Source organism: Populus nigra, chromosome 15, assembly GCF_951802175.1.
Source record: "Populus nigra chromosome 15, ddPopNigr1.1, whole genome shotgun sequence".
In the NCBI taxonomy this organism is placed as follows: domain Eukaryota; kingdom Viridiplantae; phylum Streptophyta; class Magnoliopsida; order Malpighiales; family Salicaceae; genus Populus; species Populus nigra.
Genome location: NC_084866.1, coordinates 13,477,542 through 13,499,024, shown reverse-complemented (window position 1 = coordinate 13,499,024; position 21,483 = coordinate 13,477,542). Strand labels below are relative to the sequence as shown.

Genomic DNA, 21,483 nt, shown 5'->3' with positions numbered 1-21,483 from the left:
AATTATTCACATTAAAATATATACTCCAAGCAATTTGAGAATTAAGAATAAACTCACCTTTCATTAATCCAAGTTAACAATTGATTATCCAAATCAAGATTAAATGATAATTTTTTTTAAAAAAGTTAAAAATTATAATTTTTCTCAAACTCAAATTTTTATCACAATTTAAAATGAAAAGCAAGTTCAAATAATAAAAACAAAACATCTTTTAAATTATAATATGATCTAAAAACATTACCAAACACTGCACATGTCATGGGCTGTAAGTCGTTAGATAGTTCGCCTCGTAGCAAAGTTAGCAAATGGGTCATTAGGCAAACATCTTTTTCTTTGTTGCGGAGTTTTTTTAAAAAAAATATGGCAGATCTCCCTGCTAAAAAGCAAACGCAGCAAAAACAAATATACATGAATGAATATTATGAAATAGTTATTATTTTTTAAAATATTTTTTATTTAAAAATATATTAAAATAATAATTTATTTTATTTTTTATAATTTATTTTTTACATTAATCCTTTAAAATAATCTAAAATCACTCAAAAAAATTAATTTAAAGTAAAAACAAAATAAAAAATTTTCAACTTCTGATTGGAATCACTTTTAAAACAATACAATATTGTTTGGAATCACTTTTAAAACAATACAAATACTATTAATGTAAGAGCCCGGTTTAGTATTATAGGAATAATTATGTTTTTTTATTTATAAATGTATTAAAATAATATTTTTTTATTTTTTAAAATTTATTTTTTACATCGTCATTTCAAAACAATCTAAAATTCATCCCGAAAAAATTAATTTAAAGTAAAAAAGAATTAAAATTTTTTAATTTTTTTAAAATAACTTTTAAAACAATACAAATAATACTATTAATGTATTATTGAGTCGAACTTTTTTTTTTTTAGTTTAACGTGGGTGTCTAGGTCAATTTGTGTGCACTTCAACTAATTCCATGAGCTCTGAAGTTAATGACCATATAAACCTCCAGTGATTATCATATACGAATTAATATATTATTGAGTCGAAGTTATTTTTTTATTTTTTTATTTACGTGGATGTCCGAACCATATACACGAGGACTCAAATCTAGAAACAGTAAAAAAAAATAAGCTTCTCCCACCACCAGGCCAATACCATCAAGTTATTTTTTTTTTTTGGATTTACGTGGGGTGTCCGGGCCAGCTTACGCGCACCACGACTATTCCCCACGGCCCGCTGGACATCCTGCAAGCCCAGGAGCAGGTAAGGCACCGCGGGGATGACAGGCGTATACATAGAGGGTCGAACCCGAGACGGGGGCGGAACAAATTATACGAATTGACCACAACAGTTAAACCTTCATGTACTAGTACATACAAGGGCTCGAACCAAGACACTCAGGCAGGGCAAAACCTGCCAAAACCACTGAGCTACAAGCCTCGTGTGTAATACCATCAAGTTATTGATGCTTACTGTGGTGGTTGGCAGATGCCACTCTCATCCAAAAAGAGAATCCATTAATTACAAGGGACTCGTCAAAAGATAATGAAAAAGTGGATTCCCCTGCGTGTAGCATAGCAGCTGGTGAGGGAAAAAGGGCCAAAGGCCAAAGGGTTCTTCTCCATGGACGACAGCTTTGTTAACCTTAATAACCAAGCTCCATTTCCTTAAACTAAAGATGGCACTTTAATATCGTATACGTATGCAAAGTTGCTGTCAGCTCCAGCGTCGGAATCGATTGGGGGACGCGTCATTGGATTTTCAAATCAATTCTTTCTTTTTCGTAGATTTTATTGATGATGCATCATCACCTGCCGACTTTAACTAGGTGAATTACAAATTATAATGCGTTGGTTAATCAAGTTTTATCAAGTTAATATCTAACTTCAATTGTATTTCATGTTCCGAGTTTATCTACCGGAACAAATCATGTTCAATTTAACTAAAAACCTAGCCTGCATCATGCTTTAGATTCTAAACGGATCAATTAGAACAAACCGAGTTTAATAACTATATTCAGACATATCAGACATAACTATATATCTGACTTTTAAGTCTTATAGCATGTTGGGAACACAATTAGCTGTGTGTTTTTAAAAAAATTTAAATTTATTTTATTTAAAATTATTTTTTATATTTTTAAATTGTTTTGATTTACTAATATTAAAAATAAATATAAAAAAATTATTTAAACATATTTTTAAATGAAAAAGACTCCATCGCTGTTGGCACACAATCACTTCCATGGCAGACACTTTAATATAAAGATGAACTTTTCTCACTTTTAATGTCCACTTTCACTCTCTGCGATTGTATTCCTTACCTTGAATCGTTATGATCTGAACATCTTTTTTGGTTTTGCACATTATCGGTGTGTATTCTTAATTATGGACTTGATCAGCCTCCTTTTTCCAGGTTTCTTAATTTTTATGAATTATCCTGTTGCCTAACCTCATGATAAAATAGATTTTTGTAACCAATGATGAAGCACGAGAGTGGGGAGCTTGAAAGGTTGTGTAATCTTTTTCTTCGTCTATATATGAAGATATATAGAAAATGAGTTGAAACCTACAAGACTCTTGTGCTCCAAGCAATCATATGTAGAGGAATGAGATGCTAGTGAAATTTCGTGGTGCTTGCTAGGGTTAAGATAATCCACTTTAATGTTTGGAAACGTGGTTCAACTCGTGTTCCCAGAAAATTTAAATTTTTTTTGTTAAAATTTAATATAGTTTGTATGTTTTTTATAGTTTTGATGTGCTGATATTAAAAATAATTTTTTTAAAATAAAAAATATTATTAACATATATTTTAATATAAAAAATTATTTAAAATTCACCCGCAACCACACTGTAAAATCAGTATTAATACAAGCAAAGCTGCTTCTGGTTTTAATTTCATCACACTCACCCGCATGTCGACTCGCTCAAGCCATCACATCAGTATGCCGTCCCACGTTTATGCATCAATCGATCGGCAAATTACGTTCACATGTTAGGTAGCTCCAACACCATCATGAAAAAAACTTGTCTTCCTCTGAAGTATTACGTATGCAAGCATGAGAGACTTGATGTGACTATGGAATACTCTAAGGTTGGTTTAAGTAATTCAATATTTATTTTTTAAAATAAAATTTTAAGTTTAAATCTTATATATGAATCACATTATCTTTCAAAAAAAGTTTTGTTTCTTAATAAACCACCAGCTCGACTGAATTAATCTTTCAAGCACCAGAATTTAGAATAAATAAAAAAAAAGTCCCTATCCCTTTCAGGGTATGTATAATTTTCTGAACGTAAATCCAAGATGATCCTAGTAATAAATCATACCATTGAATCCAGTTTGTTCTCAAATCTCTCCATTCACAGTCCCTTTCTAATTAAAGTAGAATATCGACGTGGCATTAGGGTATTTTTAGAGTGGAAACACTCTGATAAAATATTCTTGTCAAATTGGGTCGACATCAGCCGTTCACTATCTGTCAAATTTGTCAGCTTTGAATTTGTGCTAAAGCTGATTGTTCTGCAAATCCTCCATTCGTAAGTGCCCACCAACTTAATGAACACACTAAAGCTTGTTTGTCTTTCATGCCTTCTTGCTTTTAAATACATGGTTTGCGCGTCAAACTTTTATAGAGGGCTGCAATAATGACTCATTTATGTCTAAGATGGAACACTGCAAGTTGTTTGACTATTACTTTGTTTACAGGCAAACCCTAATTTAATTTAATAATAAATAAATAAATAAATTATTTTACATTATCATTAAAGATAATATTAAAAAAAATTAATCTAATCCTATCTTAGTTTGAATTTAAAATTAAATTATATAAAAAAATTTTTAATATAAATCAATTAACTTGATCAGTTTAAAAAATAAAATCTAAAAATATAGTTAATAAAAAAAATAAAGTTAATAAAAAACCCTCTCGATTTCATTTGCTGTCTGACTCCAATTTAAAATTAAACTATATAAAAATTAACATGATTCAGTTAAATTAGATAGTTTAAAAATAACATGAGTAATTAAAAAAAAATAAAGTATAAAATTAAAAAGAAATAATGAAAAATAACTTGAGTAATTAATAAAAAAAATTAAAAGTATAAAAATAACCTCGTTATGTGGTTTTTCAAGTTATTATTATTATTATTATTATTATTAAAGGATACGACCCCTCAACAACGTTGCTTTGTTTCTTCAACTTAATTAACCATTACACCAAACGGGTGTGATGATGAGAAAAATTTATTACACTGAAACTATAACTATTAATATTTATAATATAGGAGATAAATAAACACAAGCAGAGAATAGAAAATCACATATAAATAATTAAAAATGCTAATAATATTTTTTCTCTTTAAAAATTATTTTTTTAATTCTCTATCTCATGTTTTTCTATCCTTATATTTATCTCTCTCTTATACTATAAAATTTAGTAATTATAATTTAAACACCACAGAATTCCATGCATGACCCGTTCAGGAAAAAAAAAACTAAAAGGGAAAAACCAGTCGCTGGGAAGACAGAAGAACATTCCCTCCACAGCTATATATGTTTTCTCCAGCAAAATTCATATAATAATACTAATACTAATAATAATAATAATATCATTTATATAATTCTTTTGAAAATCACTTCAATTAACTTTGTTTGACTTTTAATTATTTGTTTATTTTATCTAATCAAAATCGATTATGGAAACAAAAATCATGTGTAGTAGTTGCAGTGGAAGTCTTCCTTGGACGAGGACTGATATGTAAATTAGAGGACCTCTACGAAAACGAATATACATTAGGAAATGGAGTTCTATCAAATCAAGGGATATGGATTTCTTTATCGATCATATTTCAATAGATATTTACTACTTTATATGTATGTATGTGTTTTATCAGGGGAACCAAATTTTCTTTAAACTTTAAAAATATCTACATCTCTTGATATTATTATCAAACATTCAAATAAATTATTTTTAAATTATTTTTTTCACCAAGATAAGTATTTTTATTAATATATCTCGTGTTTTTCTTAGCAAACGTAATGTTTTTAATTGAAATCATTGTTTCTGTTAAAAAAATATCAAACTAGCATGTTTAAATTTTTTGTGTTTAAAAATCTAAAAAATTATAAATATTACAAAATCATGTTCAAAATGTTTTAAAAATAAACAAACAATTTGAATCAAATTTTTATGAACTATTTATTATTAGTATTATTATTCTCATAACGTATAGATAACAATTGAAAAAAATTATTAAAGTTCAAATAAAAATTATTATTGTAACAGCCCGACCTAACCTGCTAGATATTATCCGCTTTGAACCTTACCACCCTCATTGATTTGTTCTTGACGACCACACATGGCTCCAAAACGTATCTGACAAGTTAGCAACCAGTACTACTAATAAGACCAGTTATCAAGTCATCACCTATCGTTATAGTTATAGGATATTACAATTATAATATTTAAAAAATATTTTAAAATTAAAGGGCAGGTGAATATAGTAAAAAAAAATTTAAAATATATAAAAAATAAAATTGATAGCTACAACAAAGGACCAAGGCAGCGTGCCTCCTCTTGCTTCTTTTTATTTTTATTAAGGGGACAGGTAATATATTATCCATCCCTTAATTATTATTTTTTTATAAAAAAAATCCTTCTATCGACCTTCCATGCTCATCTATTAAAATATAAAAAAAATATACTTTTATAAAGTGGATACAATTATCATCCCGACAAGCACCATATGTAAGTGCCACGTAAACTCCATGAATCCTTTTTTCCTTTTTAACTGGTCAAGTGTCAAGTAATTTCCTCTTCTTGCCATCGCCATCCATTGCTGTTGTTTTTTCTTTTTCTTTTTCTTCAGAAATGACACTTGGCAAGACTGGAGAGGCTCGGTCAAAAGTAAGTCAATTTACGTTTTCAAAAAGTAGAACCACTTAACCACGCGCTTTACAAATAGTGTGCTTTTATTTCCAAAACATAAAGCACGATGACTATCCTCTCACTAAGGTCTCTTTTTCCCTACTGTTGCATAGTGTTTTTTAAAAAATATTTTTTATATTTTTCTATTACTTTAATTTATTAAAATCAAAAATAAAATTTAAAAAATAAAAAAATATTATTTTAATATATTTTTAAATAAAAAACAATCTGTCAAATATTATTTAAATATCATACACCAATTTATGTTAATCTTTTTGTTATTGTTTTTAGAACAACATTGTATTGTAGCATAAAATGTGGACATGGGGTCAAAAATATAATTAATTATTACTAGAAAATCTTAATGATTTTTTTAAAAAGTATTCAAGACTGAATTGATAAAATCTTTTGATTTGGGACTCAATTGAAATGAGTGTACAGGTGAAGGGCTAGTTTGAGGTTTTTCTTAATAATTAACATCTAAATAAATTAATTGATAACTTAATGGTATTTTAATGATGTCATTAGCGTTTTTTAGAGAGAACAATCATATTAACCCAAATGATAGCCAAGCTAAAACCCTAATGACATGAAACATATATTACCATATAGTTAGTTGGGCAATGATTTTCACAAGTACTTGTAACTTAAGATAACATGATGAAAAAGCTTAGCAGTGTTAAATTTTCTTCCTAAAATAATATTTAAATAATTTAAACTATATGTATTTAACTCGTTAAAAAAAATAATAAACTAGTATTTTTAGACACAAATACTTGAGCTCAATTCCTACTCTCCATGTGTTAATTCGATGACAAGTGTATGTTTTATATTATTATTATTATTAATATAAGTTTGAATTTTAAAAAATTCTAAGAATAAAACATCAATAATTTATTTAAAACACAACTGATAAAAAAAACTAGATTTTAATAAATGAAAATTGATCCAAAACATATCATGATCATTAAAAAAAGCACTTAATTATAGTATATAACATCCAAATCTACCAATTTTTTTCTTGGTAAACTAAACCAATAATCGAAAATTTATTTTTGATGTAATTCACCTAACTCACCTAATCCACAATTAGTTTTGTTTGTCCATTTTATATCTCCCTTCGAGGAGCGTGCATGGTAAGCGCGTGGTTTGTAAGAATAAATGCAATACTTCCAAGTTCCAAGTTCCAACCAGGGATGCGAACAGACACCAATAAGTGCAAACAGCATTGCTGTTCACTCGCAAGGCAGGGAAGGAAAATTATTTTGGTCAAGTGACACATTGGTCCCTTAAGTATCAAATAATTTTTAATTTAGTCTATTTAAAAACTCAGTAATTCGATTCCTTAACTGTATGTGTTGAATTCAGATAATTTGAATGCTCCCAAATGCCTAATTGCATGAACCATCATCAAAGCACCGAATCTTGCTTAACAAGGGACACAATTGTTGCAAATTTACTGAATTCTGTTGAAATAGGTATATAATGGAGTTGTAGCGCGCGTTTGATTTGTGGTAAGTTTTTGTGATTGTGATTAAAAAAATATTTATAATTATGTTTTTTTAAAAATTTATGTTTTAAGAAAGACATACCCGGTTAAAACTGTTATGAGATTAATTTTTACATATAAAATAAATAAAAACTAAATCTTTGTGAAAGAAAAACATGTTATTTTAGCTTCTACAAAACTAAAATTAAGAAAATACAATTATTTGTAGGGCCCAATACAAATACAGAAGTTATTTGGCCATCCAAATAATTTTTTTTTATAATTAGATAAAAAAACATAAACTAGCATAATAATAAATATTCTCATAATTTGAGGATTAATCCATTATTTTGGGATATAAGATTAGGATTAAACGCTTAAAAAAATAAAAATGACTAATTTATAAATTATGATTAGAAATACAAGTCATTATCCATGCATTAAATCTTTAGTTGTATAAATACCATACTTGCTAATTAGGTTGTTGGAAAAAAAATTCAAAAAATAAATAATTGGAATATAAGAATATAACGAAAGCAAAGAGTATTAAGAATTTAATGCTGGTATGTAAAAAAATTTCCCTTGAAGAGTACTTCATGTTCTCTCTTGAACTAAAATTTAGTTTAATAAATATTTTTCATATGATTTTTGAAAGTACATCAAGAAGAAATACGAGTCCATTATCAAGAGTGGATCATCATATAGAATCTTAATTTTTTTTTGGTAATACGCAATTAAAGATGAAGGTATAGAGATGACAAACATCAAATGCTATGAGGACTAAATTGTCTGGTTAAAAACTTTGAGTACCGAATCGACAGAATATTTTACTCGGGACTTGAATGAATTTGTCCTTTTTCCTTTTTCACAAAATTGATTAATTAATTAATAGGTTGAGGACAAATTTCAATGAAGCCATGAAAACTCGAACAAAAACCCCTCACTCACTTCTATAAGAAAAGTCCATGTGGAAAGGACCGCCAAAACAAAAAACCTTCAACCCTCTTCTGCCTTCAATTTTTCCTGCAATTTTCAGACCTGGGTTTGAAGTGTATATATAGAGAAGATTTAGATACAAAAACCCCTTTAAAAACTTAGTTAATAGATTCAAAAAAAGCTAATCGATGGCGAGGAGAAAAAGTTTGAAACTTGACCATGTGTAGAAGCTAAAAAAGTTAAAAGAAACAATCTTTTTCTGTCTTATGGCATGCGACTACCAGCTGCATAGAAGAAGAAGAAGAGTTTCAGTTACATTAAAGGAGTTAATCCAAATAGAGATCTTTGCTTAGTTATTTCGTTGATTCTGGTGGGTTGGCTGTGATCTTTACAATGAAAAGTCATCATCATCAGTTGCTGTTTATGTTCTTGGTCTTCTTTGCTCAAAAGATTGGTACTTTTTTCTTCTCTTCTGCTTTATTCTTTAGTCGATTGGATTAGTATAATGGGTTCTTTTTGTTGCTATCTTTCTTGGGTTGATCTCTGATCTTTTTTTTTATTTGAATGGAATTTGGATCATTAAGTATTTTGATGTTAATAATGATATTCTTCTTGTTGTTGCAATTGGGATTGTTTGTTTTAAGGTAAATTTTCATGGGTTGCTTTTAATTTTTGTGACTTGAAAGTGTATTGACTGTAGTCAATTGGAACACCGTATGGTGTTTGTTTTTTAGTTTTTTCTACCATGGTTGCTCCATGTTAATACATTTTTAAGAGAGTTTGTTTCGTTGTTCTTGATATTTTATTTTTCTTTGTGACTTTCCTAATTTTTTATATGGATTTTTTATTGTTTTGCTGTTTATAGAAGTTGTGGTGTCATAATCCTTTGGTGGATTACACTTGTTTGTTTGGTTTCTAAGCAAGGAGCCGAAAGAAGTTATAGGGTTTCTTTGATAGAGCTCCTTGTCTGAGGATGATTTTACTGTAATGGAACTTCGGTTTTATGTGAGTGCTGCTGAAATATTGAGTCTTCTTTCTTTCTATATTAGCCTATGAGCTGCTGTGAATTGTACCATAGCAGTCTTCAGCATGTCTTTTCAATGATTTATATCAGGATTCATTGGTCTTGCATCTAAGGGTTAACACGCAGCAGAGAATAAGAAAATCAAACTAGAATAAGAAGTCAAATTTATTTTGGATATGATTGCTTGATCATTGAATTCTCATTACATAATTCAATACATTTTGAAGGATTTCATTGGCCTTATCTATCGTTTCTGCTTTTGTTCTATGTTGCTTTTTGGTCTTGAAACAAATTAGAAGTGATTAAAGAAACTATCTTTACGATTGCTTATTCTTGTTTTTTCTTCTTCCAGAGCTTCTGACAGCAGAAACATTCACCGGAACCTATGGAATAAACTACGGAAGAATTGCAGATAACATCCCCTCACCAGATGAAGTTGCTACACTTCTCAGGGCAGCAAAGATTAAGAATGTTCGGATTTATGATGCCGATCACAGTGTCCTCAAGGCGTTTAGTGGCACTGGGCTTCAACTTGTTGTTGGGCTTCCCAATGGGTTTGTGAAAGAAATGAGTGCTAACGCTAGCCATGCCATGGCTTGGGTTAAAGAAAATGTGCAAGCATTCCTTCCCAAGACCAGTGTTTGTGGGATTGCTGTGGGTAATGAAATTTTAGGAGGAGGTGATTATGAACTCTGGGAAGCTCTTGTGGGCGCTGTTAAAAATATTTACAACGCCGTGGATAAGCTTGGTTTGGCTGATGTAGTTCAGATTACTACAGCACATTCACAAGCTGTTTTTGATAATTCTTACCCTCCCTCTTCGTGTATATTCAGAGAGAATGTTGCTCAATTCATGAAGCCACTCTTAGAGTTCTTCTCACAAATTGGTTCTCCGTTCTGCTTGAATGCTTACCCTTTCCTAGCTTACATGAGTGATCCAGAGAATATTGATATAAATTATGCTCTTTTCCAGAAAACCAAGGGGATATATGATATGAAAACAGATTTACACTATGATAACATGCTTGATGCTCAGATTGATGCAACCTATGCTGCTCTGGAAGACGCTGGATTCAAAAAGATGGAAGTCATAGTCACAGAGACAGGTTGGGCCTCACTTGGAGATGCTAATGAAGCTGCAGCAACAGTTAATAATGCAAGAACATTTAATTATAACCTGCGTAAGAGGCTTGCAAAGAAGAAAGGTACTCCACTTAGGCCAAAAATGGTGGTGAAGGCCTATATTTTTGCTATATTTAATGAGAATTTGAAGTCTGGGCCAACTTCTGAGAGGAACTTTGGACTTTTCAAGCCTGACGGAAGCATTTCATATGATATTGGGTTTCATGGACTTTCATCTGCAGAATCGTCACTTTTATCTCTGAAGGTACGAGACTCTTTATACCAACACACAAGGTCATTCAAAAGGCAACATATTGGGATTCGAACTGTTTATTTTCTTGATAAAAATAATTAGGTTATTTTGAGAAAAATCTCTCTCTTGCTTACCATCTACATTTCACTTCTAAAGTGGAAGAAAAAGGAAATTAAGAAAGGAGGCCTCCGCTGTTCCACGAGGACTTGCATTGTGGATAAGATGGATTATGGGCATATATCCGCATTTTGTCCAACTGTAGGAGCCTAATGTCCCAATCACATCATTGCATGGTATATTTGAGTCTAAACTAATAATATATAGTATCTATCATTGGAATTGCTCGTTTTGGATCTCGTTTTTACCAGTACTTCATTACTAGCAAGGAATGCTAAATTGTATTCCGCATTCTGCTGAGTCTCTGATCCTTCTCTCTTCAAGAATTATGCAGCAACTAAACTACAGACATTCAGTGGGTTGAGTTTATTTGAGTACCTATAATATCATATATGATTATAATCTGTTATCTCGAATCATTCCTTGACATGATAAATTATATGATGCTATAGGATTTTCTTCTTTGAGCAACCATCAAAGTGCTGTCTTTTGGAAGCTGAATTTCAGGGGTTATATATTAATTTATCACCAGGGAATTTGCATGTCTCTTTCAAAACAGTAGAGGGAATTGTGTATGCAGTAGTTATCAACAGCCCATCATCATAAGATGGGGAGGGGGGAACTGAGGAAGGTGAAAGAACAATGAAGTAGTTTATGTGTGACTGCATGTGTTTTTCTATTATCTGACTCCTAATATTATCTAAATGACGAAATTCTAATTAAGGTTCTTTCCTGTTCTTATTCGTTCTACCCCTTTCATTTGTGCTCATGCAGGCTGTCCAATCTCAAGGTTTGACCAAGTCCTACATATTGATATTGACAATCTCTGCTGCCGCTTTGATTCTATTTCTGAAACAATAATGTCGGAACAGTCATTATTATATTAGAGCGAAACCAGCATTGAAAGTCAAAATTTCTAGGTTCGATACCATTCAGATAACACAGTACAAAAATACAAACTGGTTTCGATACCATTCATGTCACTCAAGAGTACAAGAGATACGAACATTGATTTTGTAATTTGCATAATATATTTCCCCAGAATTGCTGATTTTTTTATCTATTTCAGCAAATGTATATTAGTTCTCTCAAATAGATCCTTTAGTTTTTTTTTTTTTTTTTCTGTTATAGCTTTCTTGTGCATATGCTGTTGTATTTAGGCGAAAAGATTTTGTGATCATGACTAGAACTAGTTTCTTTAGAAGCATCTGTCTCAAGCCAAATTTCGTTTTAAGAATCTGCTGCTTTATTGGAAGGATTAAAAGTTCTGCATGGAGACGGGTCGATTTTCTGTGTATTTTTACTGCATTTAAAGTTAAAAACCTTCCATGTTATGCAATCAGAAATGGGAAGCAATAGCAAACCTTAATGCTGTGTGCCATGCTGGATAGTTCTTTTGCATATGAAGAGCAAGCATGAATCCATATTGAGCGGTCTCCATTCCCATGGCGGTTTCGTCAACTAACTCCTGAATCGCCCCATCTATCCGCCTGAGAAGAAGTTTGGTTTCGTATGAATAATAAGAATCAAAGTCCAGGTTGGTTGGTAAGTTTAGTGATAGGAGACTATCTAGCTTGGTCCGGAGTGCGTTTGTTGGGTTAAAGATTTTTTTGTTGCTAAATGTTACAGCCTTGGAGGCAGGACTCCAAATAGATCGCAATGACGTGCTGAAATTCTTTCCTGAGCACTCGGATGCATGTAAATGGATCTTAGTTTGAGAATCACATATTCATTACTAGCACACTGTTATATTCCTCGATGCTTGGACTCAGATGTCTGCAGTTTGAGCTTTGTGGCCTAGCATGATGTGGAAAACAACACGAAATGCACCCAGCGTATGCTCTACACATATAGTAAGTTCACTCCCTACAGTTTATTTGAGCGATCAAATCTTCGAAACAAGTTGGCTTCCATCAGTGTCTGAGTGAAAACACTGAAAGATTTCAAGGCTAAGCTAACTGGTCTCCTCCATTCAAATACTGGGCTAAAAGAATTGTAAAGTCCTTGTTGCATGGTATCTTTCTCCAGCTAAAAAGGCCTTCTAAGTTCTAAGGATGTAAATATCGATTGCTGTTGAAGCAGAGTGAGGGCCAGATGCGCCCCTGCTAGACCAGGTTAAATTTTATGGTCTACAATGGTGTGGCTTCGACAACAGGCTACACAAATCCACAAAACAAGATATCTGTCTACTGTTCTTTGAAAAACAAACGATTTTTAATTTCATTTAAACTAATTTTCAGGCATTAACAGCAGGCCTGCAGTAACTTGCAGTATATTTATTAATTTCTGCTTAATGTCAATCACTTGGAGTCCCAAGATCAAGAAGCCTCATTACATGCTACCTAATAATGAATAAAATATACTGAGAACAGACCAAGCTAGCTAGCTAGTAGCTTAGAATGGTTCAAGAATTTCTAGAAATAAATAAGAACATGTAAGAGGATGATGAGTGTTCCCTTCTTAATTTTATTAATAAACCTGAACCTAACCAAAAGGATTTTCTTACCAAATCAAAGTGAATCTGGTGAAGGCTTTTGCAATATCAGAGTCACCAAGTCATTAACTACCCTATGATAGACTTCAATTACTAAGAAAATATGCATCCAATATTAGAAAATGTAATCAAGTGATGATGTCTGTTGAACTTCGGCTTACTTTATTAGTGTTTTCTGCCTGAAAACAAATTAGAGAAACGCAGCCGTGCTTGAACGTTGACCTTGTCATTTTTTTCTCATTGGAAGTGGGGTGACAGCATTTTGGGCTTCTATCATGTCATCCATGAAGTAATCTTCTGTGAAACTTCCTTTCATTTACGCAAATACATAAATAATAACACCTCTATTTTTTCCTCTGTGTGTCACTTTTCGGTGCTGTTTGGTTATTAAAAAACATAGATAATAAAAAAAAAAGATGTTTGTTTTAAAAATACAGAAATTTACTTTGAATTATAGTAAAATTCAACATATTTGGAAGAACCTTAAACACCTACATCGATCGGTCATATCTGAACCCTTAATCGAAACTTTTTTTTTTAGGTGAATGGACATGTTTATCATTGAACTAGTCTTTAAGGCCACAGAAAATATTAAATGTGAAAATGAAATCATCCATGTTTATACGCATGGTTTAGCCAGGGGAAACTTCTCTCTTGCAAGTATTGTTCGATTTTTGAAGAAGAAGAAGAAGAATTTGGCTTGAAGAAGAACAAAGGCCTATTGTGATCATATAAATCCAAAAAAGAATAAACATATATTTTTTTCCAACTTCTAATACATATCCTTGAGCAATTGGATGCATGTCTGCAGGCTGCAGTCACCTTCATCTTTTTTTGGTCATTGGCTTAAAGACGAAGATATTATAAACCGACTAGAATTTCTTTATTTCCATTCATTTCATCAGCCTAACACATGAATGATGCCACACTCAATATTGTAGTTAGCGACTTGGCATCCCATGAGCCATCGGTCAGCTAAATGTAAAACCAGAAACCATTAAAAAAAGAAGAAGACAGCACCATAGTTCACATTTGCCTATACATTGTAAGTGATATATAACATTGTTAGAAAAGCCATCCCCGTCCCCGCAAGAGGATAACTTGTTGACATGTGGACATGAACCTGACCCGAGTCGGGTTTTGTATCGAATCAAATTGAAAGTTGACTTAATTAAATTTAGAAGATCCATCAAGTTAACTGGTGATCTAATTAACATAGTCAAAATTAATGTGATATTCAATTTAACTCTTAAAAAATTAAATTTTTTTATATATAACCATGTCATTTCAACTATGTTTCTTTTTAAATAAAAGTCTTAAAACAACTCGATTTACTTGAGTTAACTCGATTAATCTATTCAACTCGTGACTCATCAAACTATCATCTAATACATAATTGAAACATGAATAGTTAAAAGTTGATTCATTCCAAATGGAGTCATACATTTTGAAGAGCTAGGGACAATATTCATAGCTGATATCTTCTGTTTAAAGTGACATATTGTTCATAATAAAATCGAATATGGTTCAAAGTACTCCTTCGTTTTCTTTGATTTCTTTTTAAAAAAACATATTGAATACAAAAGAATTGACTTTTAGCATCATTATTAGGTGTTTAGTGGTGTCAATGAGCGTCAGATGACATTTTGAATGATTTAGTGACAGCTTTTTATAATGAGAATTAGTGACAATCTTGAATGCATTCTTTTTTTAATACCTTAATGAATGTTCACAATTAATTACCATTGCACTACACTAAATTAATCACTGTGTAACCTTCTCTGCATGAGTCCCAAATCATGACTACAAATACCGATTCTTGATGAGTTTTATTCATGGTGTTATCGAGTCATTTTCACCTTTTTACTTCTTGATGCTGATGCCATTCAACAACTACCCCCATAATAAAAAAGAAAGAAGGGAAAAATTACTAGTCAATTTTGCAAACTTCTCCCTCCAAATGGCAACAGTCCATTGCCCAAAGGACCAATTTTCTCTAAAGACAACATCCCAGCTCCCTCTATATATACAGGAGGAGATTAGCCAGAGAAGCTCACACAAGTAGTGGAGAAGGGGTGGCCTAACTTTTGAGAACACACATTACTAGCTACACCAGCCAATTTATGGGAAGTACTCTCGTTGCTTTTGTGGTTTTAGGAGCTGCATCTCTACTGCTGCATAGCTCAAAGGCAACAGAGTATGAGGTTGGAGACAACACCGGTTGGCAAGCCCCTTCTGACACCTCTTTCTACTCTACCTGGGCTTCAGGCAAAACCTTCACCGTTGGTGACACTCTGAGTAAGTTGGCACATGCAGAGCGCTAATATTGCAACACTCAATTTCTTTACCTGTGATCCTTGTTGTCAGTTCCTGTCTTGATCTTCTAAGATTAAATCCAAGAATTCTAAGATGATTAGTAGGTGAACTATAGAGTAACATTATATAAATTTTCAAGTTCTTAATCTCGATACCAAAATTGAGATGGATTAATATTAATTGCTTTAAGATAAAAGAAATGGAGACAGTGAAGATACATTATTTTGTTATATTTTTCATTTTAAAAATACATTTATTTTCTATTTCTAATCATATACACTTCTTTTTATTTTTATCCTTTTCTTTTCTTTTCTATTCTGAAACACTGAATTACTTGGAACATTCATAGTTTAATTTTCTCCAGTTGGATTGCTTCAATTTATGTGACAAAATTATTGCTTTGGCAGAGTTCACATTCAGTACAGGTTCGCACGATGTGGCCACAGTCTCCCAGAGTGACTATGATAATTGCAACCAAGCCAGTCAAAACAACGTTGTAACAAATGGACCAGCAACAATCACCCTCAATGCCACGGGTAATCAGTACTATTTTTGCACATTTTCTGACCACTGCACTAGAGGTCAAAAACTAGCCATTACCGTAGCTGCCAGCAGCACTCCCTCCCCCCCCTCACCACCAGGGACACCGCCTACAACTCCATCTTCTTCGCCGCCGCCGCCGCCGTCACCGCCTCCGCCGCCCTCCGCTTCCTCAAGTCTCGTTGCTACCTTTGCTTCGGTGTTCATGTCCATCGCCATAAGTTTCATGTATTACTTCTAGCTAGCCGCCCATATCGTAGTAGCAATTAATTTTCTAGTGTTGTGTCATACAGCTTCTATGTACTTGATCATTCATTTGATGATATATTGGTTGGCTTTTATTATTTTGGCTTTTATTATTTTCTATTTGAATAAACTTGTTTGATTTTACGGATCAACAGGGATTTTGTTTTTTAGTTTTCTTGACAAAGACTTTGTATGCGTGTCTTTGTGTTTGTTTTAATATCTCAAATATTATTTAAGTATTTTGCCATGCCACTGGCCACGTAAGGGATTGAAGGCCATTGATATTATGAACATGATGCCGCCCCATTATATTATTACAATAATTAACCTGCAAGGCTCACCTAACCTTGGATGGCAACAAGTTGCCTTGCATTGACTTCCTGCGACAACTTTTTAATACTGTCCATTGGTGCTAATCCTAACCTAAAAAATGAAAGAGGCACGAAGCTTCCTAGACTAATTACCTCTGAATTATTTTGAAGATTTTCCTTCATTTTCTCCATTGAAGCAAAGCTTGAGCAACTCCCTTCCATTCTCAATGGATTGAACATTTCAAATACATATCTTGTTGTTTGCCACAAGGCTTGGTTCGATGTGTGATTACAACAAGAACATAAACATGTGAAGATGATATGGTGTGTGTGTATTGATCGCATGTATCCCATTTAATTTCTGATAATAGATTATGCTAAGCAATGGAAGGTTTAGTATATTTAATTTTGTGTTATAAATCAAGTTCTCTTGTGAAAACGCGTGGAAATGAGAACTCTCCTAGCAAGAAGGATTCTGCGAAGATTTTCAGGTTTTGAAGCAGTCTTCTTTAATTACTATAAATGCAGTCTTAATTACTTCTAGCCTTAATATTCTCTTTTCTTTAATAAAATGAAGTATTTAATTTCCGTTATTTAATCATTATCATGTTATGATCAATTAATCCCGGGTGGACTTTGTTGGCTTTAATTAAAATATGATGGGATTAAGACAAGATGCTAGTTAGGCATGTGGGAGGTGATACGTTGGCCCAATCAAAAGGGAGGGGAGGAAAGTTGCTCATTGTTGATTAATTAATCTCCACAATTATAACATTGTTGAGCTTTCACGTTTCGTTCATTTCTTACCAATTCAATCCTTGAAAAAACATCCAAGATTTTGGATTATAATCCTCTCTCTGTTCATCCATCGTTATTTGATTGGGAATTTGGATTTTTCTCAAGGAAAAATGAAAGGACATGAAATAATATTAAAAAATAAAGGATGAATTCAACCAACTCGGTGTGAGAATCATATTTAAATATATATTTTAGATATTAATAGTTTGCAAGTCAATTTATCCTGATATACATATACATACCAAACATGTTATTATAAAGTAGTGGAATACACGTAAGAAATCAGATGACATCTGAAGATAACCGTTGTAGAAGGATTAATACTGGCTACATGTTGGTGCCTCTCTCATCAGCTAGGTATACAGAATAATATATGCATATAAACTAACTACAATCCACTAGTATGAAGTTACCGATAAGTCCTATATCAAAACATAATAGATATTAACATAATTATCAAAGTAATGCATATCATATCAAATATAATTTAGTTCAACAAAATATGAGTACAAATTCAAGAATAAATGAGTACTTGAAAAATAAAGCAACAAATATAAATATTTAAGAAATTAACTAGTTGTACTCATCATACAATCAACTATTTGAATTTATTAATATCAAATGCATATTAAATATTATCTCACTCACCCAAAAAATATAGAAGTAAAAAGAATATCAGATGAAATACCCGAAAAATCTATTGAGAATCGTTAGAAAAACCTACAATAAATATAAGGAATGTACTGAAAAAACCCAAAACAACACAAATAAAAGATTCCAATGCATAAAAAAAACCAGGTTTAGTCTCCAAAGTTTAGGGACTAAAACAATAATTTTCTAAAATCAGGGACCAAAACGTAATTTTACCAAAAGTGGAGGACTGAACTGTAAATACATAAACATAATGAAATTCCCCCCATAAACCATCCTCAATTATTTCCATAAACGAACCAGGGGCCGAAATGCAATTTTTAAAAGTTCAGGGACTAAAATGTAAATTCCCAAAATTAAGGGACCAAACTGAAAATATTCCATATCAATTATCAAATTGAGATTCGTCATCCTTAACCTCATAATAATACTTTCCAAAATTCCAAAATATATTTCAGGAGTTAAATTATAATTTTTCAAAGTTTAGGGAAAAAACTATAATTTTCATAAATCAAGGATCAAAATAAAATTTCATCATCTTCAACCTTAAGACCATTCTGTCTAGATTTTTCAGTAAATTTAAAACAAATTTCTTAACCCATATAAATTAATTCACAAATCTTTATTTCTAACAACACACTCAAAATCAATCATTTAATCTTAAACCCATAATAATTATGAATCAATTTTTAACAACATAAACTTCAAATCTTTATAAACTTTAATTTCTTCTTTAATCCTTTCATAAACAAACCATAATCAAAAGTAATATGAGAGGGAACCACTTACTTGCTACTTTCATCTTTCTTGAACAAAAAAACTCAATATCAAAAACTGAAATCATTGATTTGATGAGTGGAGAGTCACGACAGTCACAAGAATTAAAAAAGAGAGAAAAAATTATCTTGAAACTTTTCTTTATATACCTATATTAATTTAGGTTGGGCTTGAGCTGACTTGGACTTGAGTTTGGGCCAAAAATTTAGATCTTACATCATAATTTAAGATTAACATTAGAAGTTAGCATTATGATGATAAGGAACTTGTCTTACTATATTAGTTCTCTTGTAATGTTACATGTGTTTTGTTATTTAGAATAATGTTGTTAAATCTGACCTAATATTTTGAAAAAAATCCATGATTGTGATTTAGAGTTTGATGTGGACTGAGAATAAATTGAATTGAATTTGATATATTGACCTAATCAAACATGGCTAACCTAATTAAGCCAATAACAAATAACTAAAACAACAACAAAAAATTTTTTTTTAAAAAAAAGATTTGAGTTAATTCAAAAATCAAATCATTTCATGAATGGACCCAAACCAGTCCTGCGTTAGTGGTTTTGGCTCATGCACTCATCTCTTTATCCCCATCCTCTTTATCACTAATGAAGCCCCTAACCTCGTCGTTTGGAGCTATTGGAAGCTTAGTTTCTGTATCATTAGCAACATCGACCAAGATGAGTTTGCCCGTTTTATCACTTGGTGCTTCAGCAGACTCCGGTATCTTAATAATAAGGCAAACATTAGAGGAGATTTATTTAGCTATTGGAGTCTTCGAAGCTTGTAAAGCAGGGGTTATTCATATCCATGGGCTTTAGTGGGCACTGTATAAACAGGATTGGACATCTGAGAGCCGGTTTTTCCTATCATATTGAGCTTTTTGCTAGTGGAAATGGCCTTGTTGTGGACCTGTGAGGAATGGGCTTGACTAGAACACAGCCTTGTTGATTTCGGATAAATTTAGAAGTAGAAAGAGATGTATCCAGAGATTCCATGTCCGCTAACACTTCAAAACAGGAACCACCCTCGTCTCCAGCTGCTAGTTTTAAACTTTTAGGAGTAACACCAGCATCTCTTCTTTCCTTACGGTGTGGATTAAGCTTAACATGTAACAACGAACAGTACTCACCACTGTCATCTGTAGAACTATGGCTTTGTGATGATTCCATCTTCTGAACTTGATCGTGATATGTGCCTGCCTCCTTCTCACCATCGGTATTTCCTTGGCCAGTAACAGTTTTTGATGGACAAAAAAGACTGCTGTGCCAATCCTTCCAAAAGTGTAGCAAACTTGTCGAGGACTCTCATAAACCACCGTCTGATAAACACCATCCACCACCATGAGCGGCTTCCCTTGACTGGTCGTGTTGAATCCATATGTCCACAGCAACTCCTGCAGATTCTCCTTGTTGAGATCAATGTGAACCGTGTTTCCAATCATATTTCCCATTGCTAGCAAGATCTTTGGATGGCATCGACTTATAGGAAGGTTAGGAATACAAGATAATGCGACAACATATAATTGGTTAAGCACATTTCATTTCATACAAGAATATGCTACAACATATAGTCAACTCCAACAAAGAAAAAGAGAAAAAACTAGAGCAAGAGTTCAAGCTAGAAAGTCTTGAAAAAGAAGAAGAAGATCAATGTACAAAATATAATCAAATCATCGATTCTTTTCATCAATACGATTGTTGTTTTATAATCACAGTTGCTGGATCAAGTAATATGGCTTCCAATGCTTCCGATTAAAACTATAAAGAGAAAATATTTAATGCATCCGCCTGGCAAAAAAAATTGAAAAACTTATTGTGATGTTTTCATAATTTCTTGAAAGAAAACATTTAGATAGAATAGGCATTTAAAATTCAGGATTCTAGATATCAAAAGTTCACTAACCTCAGCCTCGATACCTACTTGAAAAAGCTCATCTTCATTACTAAAAGGGTATTTGAGAGTGTAATAACGATTATTTTTTAAAGTATTTTTCACTCGAAAATACATTAAAATAATTTTTTTATTTTTAAAAACTAATTTTAATATCAGCACATCAAAATAATTCAAAAATATAAAAAAATTGAATTAAAAAAAATTAAAATTTATCCAACCATTGTTTGGAACGTAATACCAAACATGGTTTAAACCCGTTAACACCACTAACCTAAAAAATTAGAGATACTAATGGATATTCATAAATCAAATTTCTATTATATTAATATTCTAATCATTACCTATGAAGTAAAAAATCTAAATATCTATACCATGTTCATCAAGTTTTAGTTATCTATATAGATATTGTCTATTGAATTGTATTTATTATTCAAAATAAAATAAAATAAAATAAAATATATAAAAATTAAATGATGAAAATATTAACATTGAAATATCAATATATTATATTAAGTTCAAATATATATTTGAATTGGATTATGGATTGAATTAAATAATATTCAATAAGATAAATATCTATAGAATCATCCATCTCAGT

The 21,483-nt window shown here is 31.7% G+C and overlaps 2 protein-coding genes across 2 annotated transcripts; both read left to right on the top strand.

Annotated features, from left to right (window-relative positions):
* The first annotated feature begins 8,315 nt into the window (after window positions 1-8,315).
* On the top strand, window positions 8,316-11,928 carry LOC133674556 (glucan endo-1,3-beta-glucosidase 14-like). The gene is made up of 3 exons (XM_062095737.1): window positions 8,316-8,790; window positions 9,713-10,746; window positions 11,626-11,928. Exons 1-3 carry the CDS (start codon window positions 8,730-8,732, stop codon window positions 11,710-11,712), a joined length of 1,182 nt encoding a protein of 393 aa, XP_061951721.1. The 5' UTR covers window positions 8,316-8,729; the 3' UTR covers window positions 11,713-11,928.
* A 3,411-nt stretch (window positions 11,929-15,339) lies between these two features.
* LOC133674842 (umecyanin-like) lies at window positions 15,340-16,599 on the top strand. Its single transcript, XM_062096117.1, has 2 exons — window positions 15,340-15,643; window positions 16,069-16,599. The coding sequence occupies exons 1-2, from the start codon at window positions 15,469-15,471 to the stop codon at window positions 16,440-16,442; spliced, it is 549 nt and encodes a 182-aa protein (XP_061952101.1). The 5' UTR covers window positions 15,340-15,468; the 3' UTR covers window positions 16,443-16,599.
* Window positions 16,600-21,483: the final 4,884 nt, after the last annotated feature.